This window comes from Hypanus sabinus, unplaced genomic scaffold (assembly GCF_030144855.1).
Source record: "Hypanus sabinus isolate sHypSab1 unplaced genomic scaffold, sHypSab1.hap1 scaffold_367, whole genome shotgun sequence".
Taxonomy (NCBI): Eukaryota; Metazoa; Chordata; class Chondrichthyes; order Myliobatiformes; family Dasyatidae; genus Hypanus; species Hypanus sabinus.
The window spans coordinates 25,641-40,126 of record NW_026781263.1 but is presented as its reverse complement, the minus strand read 5'-3'; the positions used below and the strand labels follow the sequence as shown (position 1 = coordinate 40,126).

At 43.9% G+C, this 14,486-nt stretch overlaps 1 protein-coding gene across 1 annotated transcript in view; it reads left to right on the top strand.

The window, feature by feature from the left end:
- Window positions 1-14,486, top strand: part of LOC132388617 (oocyte zinc finger protein XlCOF6-like) — a 288,409-nt gene that overhangs the window by 264,770 nt on the left and 9,153 nt on the right. Inside the window, exons 8-9 of the mRNA XM_059960991.1 lie at window positions 3,804-4,550; window positions 4,635-4,891. Coding sequence (XP_059816974.1) covers window positions 3,804-4,550; window positions 4,635-4,891 — 1,004 coding nt within the window. The remainder of the gene's footprint in view (window positions 1-3,803; window positions 4,551-4,634; window positions 4,892-14,486) is intronic.

Here is a 14,486-nt window from a genome sequence, read left to right as displayed (position 1 = left end):
GACGTTAGCAAGGCACTTGACAAAGTCTCATATGGGAGGTTGGTCAAGAAGGTTCAGTCACTCAGCATTCAAGATGAGACAGTAAATTGGATGAGACACTGTCTTTGGGAGAAGCCAGAGTGTGGTAGCAGATGGTTGCCTCTATAACTGTAATCCTGTGATTAGTTGTGTGCCACAGGGATCAGTGCTGGATCTGTTGTTGTTTGTCATTTATATCAGTAATCTGGATGTTGGTGTGCTTAACTGGATCAGCAAATTTGTGGGTGACAGCAAGATTGGTGGTGTATTAGACAGCGAGGAAGACTATCATGGCTTGCAGTGTGATCTGGACCCGCTGTAAAATGTTTTGAGAAATGGAAGGTAGAAGTTAAAGCAGAAACGTGCGGGGTGTTGCAGTTTGGTAGGACCTACCAGGGTGGATCTTACACAGTGACTGTTCGGGCACTGAGGAGTGCTGTAGTGGAAAGGGATCTGGGAATACAGTTCTATAATTCACTGAAAGTGGTGTCACAGTTTGGTAGGGACGGAAAGAAAGTTTTTGGTACATTGGCCTTCATGAACCAAAGTAGTGAGTACAGGAGATGAATGTTATGTTGACATCGTACAAGACATTGGTGAGGCCTAATTTGGAGTACTGAGTGCAGTTTTGGTCACCAACCTACAGGAAAGATGTAAAGACTTTGAAGGAGTTCAGAGAAAATTCACAAGGATGTTGCCAGGTCTGGAGGACTTGGGTTGTAAGGAGAGATTGAACAGGTCAGAACTTTATTCCATAAGACCATAAGACAAAGGAGCAGAAGTCGGTCACTCGGCCCGTCGAGTCTGCTCTGCCATTTTATCTTGAGCTGATCCAGTCAATTAGTCCCATTCCCCCACCTTCTCACCATAATCTTCGATGTCCTGGCTACTCAGATGCCTATCAATCTCTGCCTTACATACACCCAATGACTTGGCATCTATTGCGGCCCGTGGCAACAAATTCACCACCCTCTGGCGAAAAGAATTTCTTGCATCTCTGTTCTGAATGGGCACCCTTCAATCTTTAAGTCATGTCCTCTCGTACTGGACTCCCCCACCATGGGAAACAACTTTGCAGCATCCACTCTGTCCATTCCTTTCAACATTCAAATGTTTCTATCAGGTCTTCCCTCATTCTTCTAAATTCCAAGGAGTACAGTCCAAGAGTGGTCAAACATTCTTTATACGTTAACCCTCTCGTTCTTGGAATCATTCCAGTGAATCTTCTCTGAACCCTTTCCAAAGACAGCACATCCTTTCCTAAATAAGGAGTCCAAAACTGCATGCAGTATTCCAAGTGAGGTCTTATCAGTGCCTGATGGAGCCTCAACATCACATCCCTGATTCTATACTCTATTCCTCTAGAAATGAATGCCAACATTGCATTTGCCTTCTTCACCACCAACTCAACCTGGAGGTTAACGTTAAGGGTATACTACACGAGGACTCCCAAGTCCCATTGCGTCTCAGAATTTGAATTCTCTCCCTATTTAAATAGTTGTCTGCCTGTTTCTTTCTTCTACTAAAGGGCATGACGATACACTTCCAACATTGTAATTAATTTGCTGCTTCTTTGCCCATTCCCCCAATCTATCCAAGTCTCTCTGCAGACTCTCTTTCCTCAGCACTATCAGCCCCCCAACTCTCTTTGTATTGTCAGCAAACTTAGCCACAAAGCCATCTATTCTATAATCCAAATCGATGATATACAATGTAAAAAGAAGTGGCCCCAACATAGAACCCTGTGGAACACCACTGGTAAACGGCAGCCAACCAGAATGGGATCCCATTACTCCCACTCGCTGTTTCCCACTAATCAACCAACGCTCTATCCACGTATGTAACTTTCCCATAATTCTGTGGGCTCTTATCTTGTTTCGCAGCCTCGTGTGGCACCTTGTCAAATGGTTCCTCAGTGAAGACTGATGCAAAATACTCGTTCAGTTCCTCCGCCATCTCCTTATTTCCTATTACAATTTCTCCAGCATCGTTTTCTATTGGTCCTATATCTACTGTCACCTGTCTTTTACTCTTTATATATTTGAAAAAGCTTTTACTTGAAAATAATATCTGTCTTCCCACTAATTTTGCTTCCTTGTTTGCCCTCTGCTTCGCTTTTACTTTGGCTTTGACTTCTCTTGTCAGTAATGGTTGCGTCCTTTTTCCATTCGAAAATTTCCTGAGGGTTCCTTCACTCTATCTCACTAATTACTTCCGGTTCATTGCACAATACCCAATCCAGTACAGCCGATCCCCTAGTGGGCTCAACAACAAGCTGTGATTATGAAAATTGACAAGGGAGAGCCAATCATGTTGTGATCATTGCTTCCTAAGGGTTCCTTCACTTCCATCTCTCTCATCACCTCTGGTTCATCACACAATACCTAATCCAGTACAGCCAATCCCCTAGTGGGCTCAACAACAACCTGTTCTAAAAAGCCATCTCGGAGACATTCTACAAATTCTCTCTCTTGATATCCAGTGCCGACCTGATTTTCCCAATCCACTTGCATGTTAAAATTCCCCACAATTGGAATTCCTTGGAATGTAGAAGATTCAGGGGAGACGATGGAAGTACACCAAAATTATGAATGTTATAGATGGGGTAAATGCAAGCTGGGTTTTACCACTGAGATGGGGTGGGACTACAACCAGAGGCCATGGGTTAAGGGTGAAAGGTGAGGGGAAAATGAGGGGAAACGTAATCACACTGATGGTCATTCAGGTGTGGAATGAGCAGTCAGTACAAGTGGTGCAAGCAAGCTCAATTTCAACATTTAAGAGGTCCGTATAGGTACCTGGATGGTAGGAATATGGGAGTGGGCAGTTTAAATAGTTCAGCACAAACTAGGTGGCCCAAAGGGCCGGATTCTGTGTTGTACTTTTCAATGACTGACAAGAACCTGAAATAATATGATTATTCATTTAATTCCTTTTAACAGCTGTGTGGACCAACCATTCATCTGGGCAGGAAATGTTTACATGGCTTCAAAAGTGTGGCACTTTATATTGACAGTAGATAAAAGAAAATCCCAGCGACACATCAACAAAGGGTATCTGCATGAGAGTGGTCAGTTACTGTGGGGCCAGGCACCCATGCATCTCAGTGGGAACAGGGAATAATACTAATGGAGAGAGTCAAACTGAGCCAGGTCACAGATTGGAGATGGCAAAAATGCCCCATTCTTATTCCAGATACCAGCACTGTGCCCATTTGGAAGATGATTTCTCTCTCCAACTTGGGTTGAACCTCACTTTAACAGTGTGATGTCAGATCACACCTTGACAACTCAAGTGATCTCATCTGAAATGTTGTCCTTCACTTTATGATGTACTATAAATCTTTCTTCAGGTTAAAAACGACAAGGAAATTATCTACGGGTTTGTCTGACACAACACGCTGTTTTGCTGTCTATGTCCAGATATTTAAGAAGTGAAACAAGGGATTCACTCAATCATCATTTCTACTCAGACTGTGGGGAGTGATTCATCGATCATCATTCCTACTCAGACTATGGGGAGTGATTCATCGATCATCTGACCGACTGGCATGCTGTCAATTTACACGGGGGGAATCCATTTATCTGCTCAGACAGTGGGAATGGGTTCAGTCGGTCATTTCAACTGAAGGTACATCAGATGGATCTCCATGGGGAAGGCCATTCACCTGTTCTGTGGGTGAGAATGGATTGAGACGGTCTTCCTGTCTGTTGGATACGCCAGTCAGTGCACATTGAATTTGTGGGGAAGGATTCACTCAGTCAACTGACCTAATGGCTCTACAGCGAGTTCACACCGGGGAGCGGCCGTTCACCTGCTCAGACTGTGGGAAGGGATTCACGTTGTCAGCTCATCTGCAAGCACACCAGTCAGTTCACACTGGGGAAAGGCCATTCACCTGCTCGGACTGTGGGAAAAGATTCACTTCATCATCTCAACTTAAGATACATCAGCGAGTTCACACTGGGGAGAGGCCGTTCACATGCTCGGACTGTGGGACGGGATTCACATTGTCAACTCACCTACTGAGACACCATTCAGTTCACACTGGTGAGAGGCCGTTCACCTGCTCAGACTGTGGGAAAAGATTCACTTTGTCATCTCAACTTAAGGTACATCAGCGGGTTCACACTGGGGAGAGGCCGTTCACTTGCTCAGACTGTGGGAAGGGATTCACTCAGTCATCCTACCTACAAGCACACCAGTCAGTTCACACTGGGGAGAGGCCATTCGCCTGCTCGGACTGTGGGAAAGGATTCACTTCATCATCTCAATTTAAGGTACATCAGCGAGTTCACACTGGGGAGAGGCCGTTCACCTGCTCAGAATGTGGGAAAGGATTCAGTTCATCATCTAACCTCAAAGTGCATCAGCGAGTTCACACTGGGGTGAGGCCGTTCACCTGCTCAGAATGTGGGAAGGGATTCACTCAGTCATCCAACCTACGGAGTCACCAGCGAGTTCACACTGGGGAGAAGCCGTTCATCTGCTCAGACTGTGGGAAAGGATTCAGTTCATTATCTAACCTTAAGGTGCATCAGCGAGTTCACAGTGGGGAGAGGCCGTTCACATGCTCAGACTGTGGGAAAGAATTCACTTCAACATTCCAACTTAAGTTACATCAGCGAGTTCACACTGGGGAGAGGCCGTTCATCTGCTCAGAATGTGGGAAAGGATTCACTTCGTCATCTAATCTTAAGCTACATGAGCGAGGTCACAGTGGGGAGAGGCCATTCACCTGCTCAGACTGTGGGAAGGGGTTCAGGTCGTCATCTCACCTACTGAAACACCAATTAGTACACACTGGTGAGAGGCCATTCACCTGCTTGGACTGTGGGAAAAGATTCACTCAGTCATCCCACCTACAAGCACATCAGCGAGTTCACACTGGGGAAAGATCGTTCACCTGCGCAGAGTGTGGGAAAAGATTCACTCAGTCATCTACACTTAAGGTACATCAGCAAGTTCACACGGGGGAGAGGCCGTTCACCTGCTCAGTCTGTGGAAAAGGATTCATTCAGTCATCCCACCTGCAAGCACACTACTCAGTTCACACCGGGGAGACTCTAGACACCTGCTCGGACTTTGGGAAGAGATTCTCTCAACCAAATCAACCAATTGTGCATCATTGAGTTCACACTGGAGAGCCCATTCACTGGATATGTGTCAATCACCGTTGCTGAATGCAATTTCGAGAGTGACTGTCGGTGCTGAACTCTGCAATTATTGCTGCTGCTCACCACACCCAGTTCTGCACCCTGGTCACTGGGCATGAGAAGGGTTTCTTCTGCTGTATATTCACCTTTAATGGGATAAGTGTTTAATACTCTGGACCTGAGACAAATAAATCAGTTCTATTTTAAACTCTGTCTCTGGTACTTAGTGAATTTATAACACACGTAGTGCACAGTAGAGAGTCAACTCAGGCTGCCTGGACCTTGCCGAGATTCAATTCCACGACAATCCTTTTAAATCATCCCCTGTTATTCACCTCTCACTCTCACTGTGGTGATGGGCTCCAAACAGTCACCACTCTGTGGGTGAAGAGGTTTCCCGTGAATTTCCTGCAGACTGAAGAAGTTGAGCTGACTGCAGTTCTGTCTGAGATGTTCTTCGCCCCTCAAATCTCTGGATGAGGAAGAATGACATTGGTAGTTAACCTCCTTTGTCACGACTCATTTCCATTTTATGGGGCATTTTTCTTGATAACAAAGGGTTGTTGAAAACACCAGTGTTCTTTAAAGACTGGAAATAGAATCGGAAACCATCAGTTGGATGTTCAAAGAATCATGGTCAGAAGCCAGAGGCAGGTCTGCACACGGTAGAGTTTGGGGCTCTGGAAGATGGTTGGGGTAAGAATGTATCATAAGAAGGGAATCAGCAGCAGGAAGTGGAACTGCATAACAGAGTAGGAACATTTCGAAGCTGATTGACAGAAAATAATTGGGTTGTCTGACTGATGACAGAAACAATACCTGTTGTGAGGTGCTCCATTGGTCGAGGGAGATGTGGGTGTTGGGAATGGTTATATCTATTGAGGGAGTTAGTCCTGCTTGTTCATCCTGTAATATAATTTCTGGATGGTTATTGTATAACCATATAACAATTACAGCACGTAAACAGGCCATCTCGGTCCTTCTAGTCCATGATGAAAGCTTACTCTCACCTAATCCCACCAACCTGCACTCAGCCCATAACCCTCCATTCCATTCCCGTCCATATACCTATCCATTTTTAAAAAAATATCGAACCTGCTTCTACCACTTCTACTGGAAGCTCCTCCACACAGCTACCACTCTCTGAGTAAAGAGGTTCCCACTTGTGTTACCCTAAACTTTTGCCCCCTAACTCTCAAATCATGTCCCCTTGTTTGAATCTCCCTTACTGTCAATGGAAAAAGTCTATCCGCATCAACTCCATCTATCTCCGTCATAATTTTAAATACCTCTATCAAGTCCCCACTCAAACTTCTACGCTCCGACGAATAAAGACCTAACTTGTTCAACCTTTCTCTGTAACTTAGGTGCTAAAACCCAGGTAACATTCTAGTAAATCTTCTCTGTACTCTCTCTATTATATTGACATCTTACCTATAATTCGGTGAACAGAACTGTACACAGTACTCTGAATTCGGCCTGAACAATGCCTTGTATAATTTTAACATTACATCCCAACTGCTATACTCAATGCTCTGATTTATAAAGGCTAGCATACCAAAAGCTTTCTTCACAACCCCATCCACATGAGATTCCACCTTCAGGGGACTATTCACCGTCATTCTATTATCTATGCCCCATAGATCACTCTGTTCTACTGCATTCTTCAATGCCCTACTATTTACCATGTATGTCCTATTTTGATTAGACCTACCAAAATGTTGCACCTCACACTTATCAGCATTAACCTCCATCTGACATCTTTCTGTCCACTCTTCTAACTGGCTTAAATCTCTCTGCAAGCTTTGAAAACCTGCTTCAAAAAGTTCAATATGTTTTATCAAACATGACCTTCCACCCACAAATCCATGTTGACTGTTCCTAAACAGACCCTGTCTAATCAGATAATTATATATACCATATCTAAGAATATTTTCCATTAATATACCCACCACTGATGTCAGACTTACAGGCCCATCATTGCTAGGTTTACTCTGAGAACCCTTTTTAAACAATGGAACAACATGAGCAATACGCCAATCCTCCGGCACCATCCCCCTTTCAAATGACATTAGAAATATTTTTGTCAGAGTCCCTGTTATTTCTACACTAACTTCCCTCAAGGTTCTAGGGAATATCCTGTCAGGAAAGGAGACTTGTGCTCTTGTATATTCTTTAAAAGCTTTAGTACTTCCTCTTCGTTAATCCTCTTAGTTTCCATAACTACCCAACTTGTTTCCCTGACCTTACACAATTCAATATAATTCTACGAAGTGAATACCTATGAAAATATTTTTTTTCAAAACCTCCCCCACTCGTTTTGGCTCCACACAGAGCTGTCCACTCTGATTCTTTAAGGGACCAATTTTATCCATCATTATTCTTTTGCTATTAATATAACTGTAGAAACCCTCTGGATTCATTTTCACCTTACTTGCCAAAGCAGCCTCATATCCTCTTTTAGCTTTCCTAATTTATTTTTAAATTTTTACATTCTTTATATTAGATTCTTGTTACATTCTTTATATTCCTCAATTGCTCCATGCTGCCTATATTTATTATAGATCTCTCTCATTTCCCTGACCAAGTTTCCAATCTCCCTTGAAAACCATGGCCCTCTCAAACTTTTAACCTTTCCTAATAAGAACATAAAGATTCTGTACCCTCAAAATTTCACCTTTAAATTACCCCCATTTCTCTATTATATCCTTCCCATAAACAGATTGTCCCAATCCACTCCTAAATCTTTTTGCATCTCCTCAAAGTTAGCCTTTCTCCAATCAAAAATCTCAACCCTGGTTCCAGTCCTATCCTTCTCCATAATTATTTTGAAACAAATGGTATTGTGATCACTGGACACTATGTGCTCCCCAACACATACCTCCGTCACCTGAGCTGTCTCGTTCCCAGCAGGAGATCCAACACTGCCACTTCTGTAGTTGGTACCTCTATGTATTGCTGCAAAAAGCTATCCTACACACATTTTACAAACTCAAAACCATGCAGCCATTTTACAGAATGGGCTTCCCAGTCTGTGTGTAGAAAATTAAAATCTGCTACAATCACAACCTTGTGCTTACTACAAATATCTGCTATCTCCTTACAAATTTGCTCCTCCAATTCTCGCTCCCCAGTAGGTGGTCTAAAATACACCCCTGTAAGTGTTACTACACCTTTCCCATTCCTTAATTCCACCCAAATAGCCTCCCAAGACGAGCACTCTAATCTATCCTGTGAAAACACCACCCCAATGTTTTCTCGGACAAACAATGCAACGCCTTCCCCTCTTGCCCCTCCGATTCTATCACACCTGAAGCAACGAAATCTAGCAATATTTAGTTGACAATCACCCCTTCTGTAACCATATTTCACTAATAGCTACAACATCATATTTCCAGGTATCAATCCATGCTCTAACCTCATCCACCGTTCTTACAATGCTCCTAGCATTAAAATAGATGCATTTAAGAAACTCTTCACCTGTTCCTCTCTGCTTATCCCTCACGGTGCACGCAACTTTATTATCTTTTTGTTTTCCTTCTCCCCTACATCTTCGGTCTGAACCCTCCTACATCAGGGAGGAAGTTCAAATCATCTCTGTGTTAAAAGTCTAACCATCACAGTAACTGAAGGCAGCTGCGGGTTCATGAGGGACCGTTACTGTCAGATTCTGCAGTTCTTGTGGCTGCTCATCGCACCCAGGACTGAACCCTGGTCACTCAGCATTGGAGGAGTCTGTACTGCCTTAAACTGGACTTGTGTTTAATATTGTGGATCTGTGAAAGATAAATCAGTTTTGTATTCAATCCCGTGTTTCAGGTACTTACTGTCTCCACTGCACTCACAATGTATTGTAGAAAGGCCACTTGGCCCATCTGGTTCCTGCCCATGTTTCTGTTCCATATCCATATATCAAAATCTACCCCTGCCGTTCCCCTCTCACTATCCCTGAGGTGACAGGTTGCAACTAGTCACCACTCCGTGGGATAGGAGATTTCCCTTGAATTTCACAGAATCATAGAAATCTATTTTCCTAAGCTCCATGTACCTATCTCATAGTCTCTTAAAATACCCTATTGAATCCGCCTCTACCACCATTGCTGACAGTGCATTCCACAGACACACACCACTGTTTGCTTAAAAAAACTTAGCTCTGATATCTTCTCTGTACCTACTTCCAAGCAGCTTAAACCGATTCCCCCTCGTGTTAGCTGTTTCAGCCCTGGGGAAAAAGCCTCTGGCTATCCACACGACCAATGCCTCTCATCATCTCATACACCTGCATGATTTTCTCCAGTCTGAATAAGACGATGAGCTCACTGTGGTTTTGATGTTCCCTCCCCCCTCTCCTCATCTCTCCCTCCCCTTCCCTCCCCTACCCCTTCCCCTCTCCCTCCCCCTCTCTCTCTCCCTCCCTCCCCCTTTGTGTTTGATGTCACTGACCCGCCTCACTCAGGCACTTAAAGTGACACTCACTGTAAGCGAACCTGCGGTCGCGTAACACAATGCACCTCTAAAGTCTGACAGCAGACTAGCAAGTGAATCTTCGAGGGTGCAGAGTCAGAAACCGAAGAGTTGCCAGACTGAGTCAGGCTTTGTGGCTGCAAAGAGAGATGGGGTCCAGAGTTTAAAAGGAGGAGGAATCAGACCAGCTGGATGTGGCTACAAAAGATAGATTAGAAGCATTTGGAAATTGGTTGATCAAAATGCAAGGATTAGGAACTCGGAGAATGGGAACAACATCTTTTACATCACCAGTTGAGAAAATCATCATTAGTACTCTTTTCTGTAGATTGTGTGTTGCTTGTTCTACCTCCTCTTGCTCTGGACCTTTCTACCGGTGAGAACATGTTTTGTCCCATTCTCTCTCGGTACTTAACGATATCAAACACCTTTGTCATGGGCAACAAGTAGCTTTCACATCACAAATGTGCCATATTCCGGTGAGACAGACGACTGCCCTTCCCTTCATATACATTGGCATTTCCATCACTGAGTTCACCACCGTTAGCCATTGGGGGAGGGTTCAGAGGAAATATTTATGTAGAGTACAGAAACTGGGGATGCCTGTTTGCATTTTGGTGATGCAAGATTTGCTGGAGAATTTGCAAGTGGGAAGAAGTGGAGTGATATTTGGAAATCTGACTTTTTAAAGCATACTTTAGCAAGCAAACCACATATGGACAATGTGCAAAAACTTTGGTGAGAAAATACTCCATTTCCTGTTATAGGCCTGCTGCATAGGTTGTGTGAGAGAGCGGATGAACTCGATCAAACCCAGAGGAGATCAAAGTTCCTATTGACAGTGATTTGCTAGCTGTGATAATGAATACGTCTCTATATAAAATTCACTGTGCACATCTTGTCACTGGGTAAAAAATTCACAGTACAAGATTTATCTTCACGCTGGTTATTATAAATTAGAGGGGAGATTAGTACAAATTGTAGGGGGTATTGGAGGGAAGGAGGGGAGACCTCCAGTGTCCCTGATGCCCTCACCTACAAGATGTGCAGCTAGTAACCCTGCACTTCAATGAGCTGCAACTTGAAATGGGTGAATTCCAGATCATCCAGCAGTTGGAGGGGGTGATAGATATGACATGCAGAGAGGTGAGTCACACCCAAGGCGCCGGACACAGGAAACTGGGTGAGAGTCAGGAAGGGGAATGAGGTTAAATAGGCATCGCAGAGTACTCTAGTGGCCATTTCACACAACAACAGGTGGACCATTTTAGAAACTGTTGGGGGGGGGGGAATTACCTGGCAGAGGAAAGTCAAAAGGCTGATAGGGGATTTGTTAGTTAGAGGAACAGAACAAGAGGGGATGAATATCCTTGTGGTAAGGCTTGCTAGTGGTAGTGAGCAGGGGAGGGGGTGATGTGGTTAAAATAAGTTGGAGGGGGAATGGGAGCCAGAATGACAGAACAGATAGTGGAGAGGGTGAATTGAATTGACTTTATTAGATACATACTTCATAAACATGAGGAGTAGAAATCTTTACGTTACATCTCCATCTGAATGTGCAATGTGTAATTTATGGTAGATTGTTTGCACATAGGACAGTCAATATAACATCGAAAAGCAATTGTATCAGCATGAATTAATCAGTCTGATGGCCTGGTGGAAGATGATGTCCCGGAGCCTGTTGGTCCTTTTGCTGTGATACCGTTTCCTGGATGGTAGCAGCAGGAACAGTTTGTGGTTGTGGTGAATTGGGCCTGTTTGTCCCTGATATTCGTTGGGCCCTTTTTGCACACCTGTCTGTGTAAATGTACTGAATCGTGGAAAGTAGATTGTGCAATGAATAGTTTCCTTGTTTATATTTAGAGACATTTTTAGGTGTATAAAATGATGAGGGGTATTGTGCGTGTGGGTGGCCAGAGGTTTTTTTCCCAGGGTTGAAATGGTTAACACGAGGGGGCATAGTTTTAAGGTGCTTGGAAATAGATACTGAGGGATGTCAGGGGTAAGATTTTTACACAGAGAGTGGTGCGTGCGTGGAATGCACTGCCAGCAGCAGTGGTCCAGGCAGATAAAATGGGGTCTTTTAAAAGCCTCTTAGATAGGTACATGAACTCAGAAAAACAGAGGATGATACGCTTGGGAAATTCTGGGCAGTTACTAGAGTAGGTTACATGGTTGGCACAACATTTTAGGCTGAATGGCCTGGAATATGCAGTAGATTTCTACGTTCTATTTTGAACAGTGAAGTAACTTCTCTTCTTTAAACTGTACAGGGTCCACGATTTTAATGCCACTTTTTCACACTCCCATAGAATCTTTGTCCATCTCCAGAGTAAATAGAGATGGAAAAATATTTAAGATCTCCCCCATCTGCTTTGGTTCCACACGTGGATTGCCATTCCGGTCTTCCAGAGGACCAACTTTGTGTTTTGTAATGCTATTTCTAGAAATCTATCACTAGAATCCCTGAGGATTATCCTTCACCTTTTCTGTGACGGCAACCTTATGCCTTCTTTTAGCCATCCTGATTGATTTCTTATGCGTTCTCTTGCATTTCTTATACTCCATAAGAAACTGACTGCCTATCCCTGATATGCAATTCCATTTTGCGCTTTACCAGGGTCTGAATATCTCTTGCAATCCGAGTTTCCCTACAGTTTCTATCTTTACCTTTTATTCTAACTAGGAGATACCCGCTTTGTACTTTCAGAATTTCGCTTTGAAGGCCTCCCATTTACCAAGCACACCTTTGCCATAAAGCAGCCTGTCCCAATCCACAGTTGCCAGATCCTAGTGTTGATTCCAGGTGTTGATCCATGTCCTGAACACATCCACCTTTCCTACGCTGCTCCTTGTATTGAAATATACAGGGCTCAGCATATTCAGTGCACCATGCTCAACTTTTTCATTCCTGACTTTGTCTGAGGCCTGAACAACATCTGTCTCCACAACCTCTCCACTACCTGTTCTGTTATTCAGGCTCCCATTCCCCCTGCAACTTTAGTTTAAACTCCCCCCCCCCCAGCCACTCCAACCTCCCAGCATTGAGCTCTATCACACCTTTGGCTTTCCTCTCCCTGATCAATAAAAAGGAGGTGCATACCAGGTACAGGCAGATAGGAACAGACGGGGTCCTTATGAAATACAGGAAATTCAAGTGAACACTTATGAAAGAAATAAAAGAAGGCATGAGGTAGCCCCTGCAGACAAGGTGAAGGAGAATCTGCAGATATGTTAAGAACAAAAAGATTGCAAGGGAAAAAATTAATTCACTGGAAGATCCGAATGGTAATCCATATGAGGAGACAAAATAGATGTGGGAGATTTTTTTCTGCATCTGTATTTACAGGAGATGGACACAGAGTCTATAGAAGTGAGGCAAAGCTACATCAACTTCATGGGCCCTGTACAGATTACAGAGGTGGAGGTGTTTGCTGTCTTAAGTGTGGATCAATCCCCAGGGCCTGACAAGTTGTTCCCTGTGACCCTGCGGAAGACAAGTGCAGAAATTATCGGGGCCTAAGCACAGATATTTAACTCATCCTTAGTGACAGGTGTGGGACTGGAGGACAGGTGATGATTGGAGGACAGCCAATGTTGTTCCAATGCTCAGCAAAGTTTCTAAAAATAATTAAGAATTTGTACGTTGGTGAGCTTGACATCAGTCGGGGCAAAGTTATTGCACGTTATGTGCAGGAACTGGAGATGTAAGTATTTGGGTCGATGTGGACTGATTAAGGATAGACAGCATGGCTTTCTGCATGGTAGGTCAGGTCTAACCAATCTTATAGAGTCTCTCGAGGAAGTTATCGTTGTCTGCATGGATGTCAGCAAGGCACTTGACAAAGTCTCATATGGGAGGTTTGTCAAGAAGGTTCAGTCACTCAGCGTTCAAGATGAGACAGTAAATTGGATGAGAAACTGTCTTTGGGAGAAGCCAGAGTGTGGTGGCAGGTGGTTGCCTCTCTGACCGGAGGCCTGTGGCTAGTGGTTGTCCCAGGGATCAGTGCTGGATCTGTTGTTGTTTGTCATGTATATCAGTAATGTGGATGATAACATGGTCAGCTGGATCATCAGACTTGGGGATGACACCAAGACTGGGGTGTAATGAACCGCGAGGAGGATTGTCATGTATATCAGTAATGTGGATGATAACATGGTCAGCTGGATCATCAGACTTGGGGATGACACCAAGACTGGGGTGTAATGAACCGCGAGGAGGACTGTCATGTATATCAGTAATGTGGATGATAACATGGTCAGCTGGATCATCAGATTTGGGGACGACACTAAGATTGGGGTGTAATGAACCGCGAGGAGGACTGTCATGTATATCAGTAATGTGGATGATAACATGGTCAGCTGGATCATCAGATTTGGGGACGACACCAAGATTGGGGTGTAATGAACCGCGAGGAGGACTGTCATGGCTTGCAGTGCGATCTGGATCAGCTGGAAAAATGGGTTAAGAAATGCAAAATGGAGTTTAATAGAGACAAGTGTGGGGTGTTGCATTTTGGTAGGAACTAGGTTTTACACAGTGACTGGTCGGGCACTGAGGAGTGTTGCAGAGGAAAGGGATCGAGGAATGCATGTCTATATTTCACTGAAAGTGGTGTCACAGTTCAATAGGGATGGAAAGAAAGATTTTGGCACATTGGCCTTCATAAACCAAAGTTCTGAGTACAGGAGGTGGATGTAATGTTGACTTTGTACAAGACAATGGTGAGGCCTAATTTGGAATATTGAGTGCAGTTTTAGTCACCAACTTACAAGAAAGTTGTAAAGACTTTGGAGGATTTCAAAGAAAATTCACAAAGATGTTGCCAGGTCTGGAGGACTTGGGTT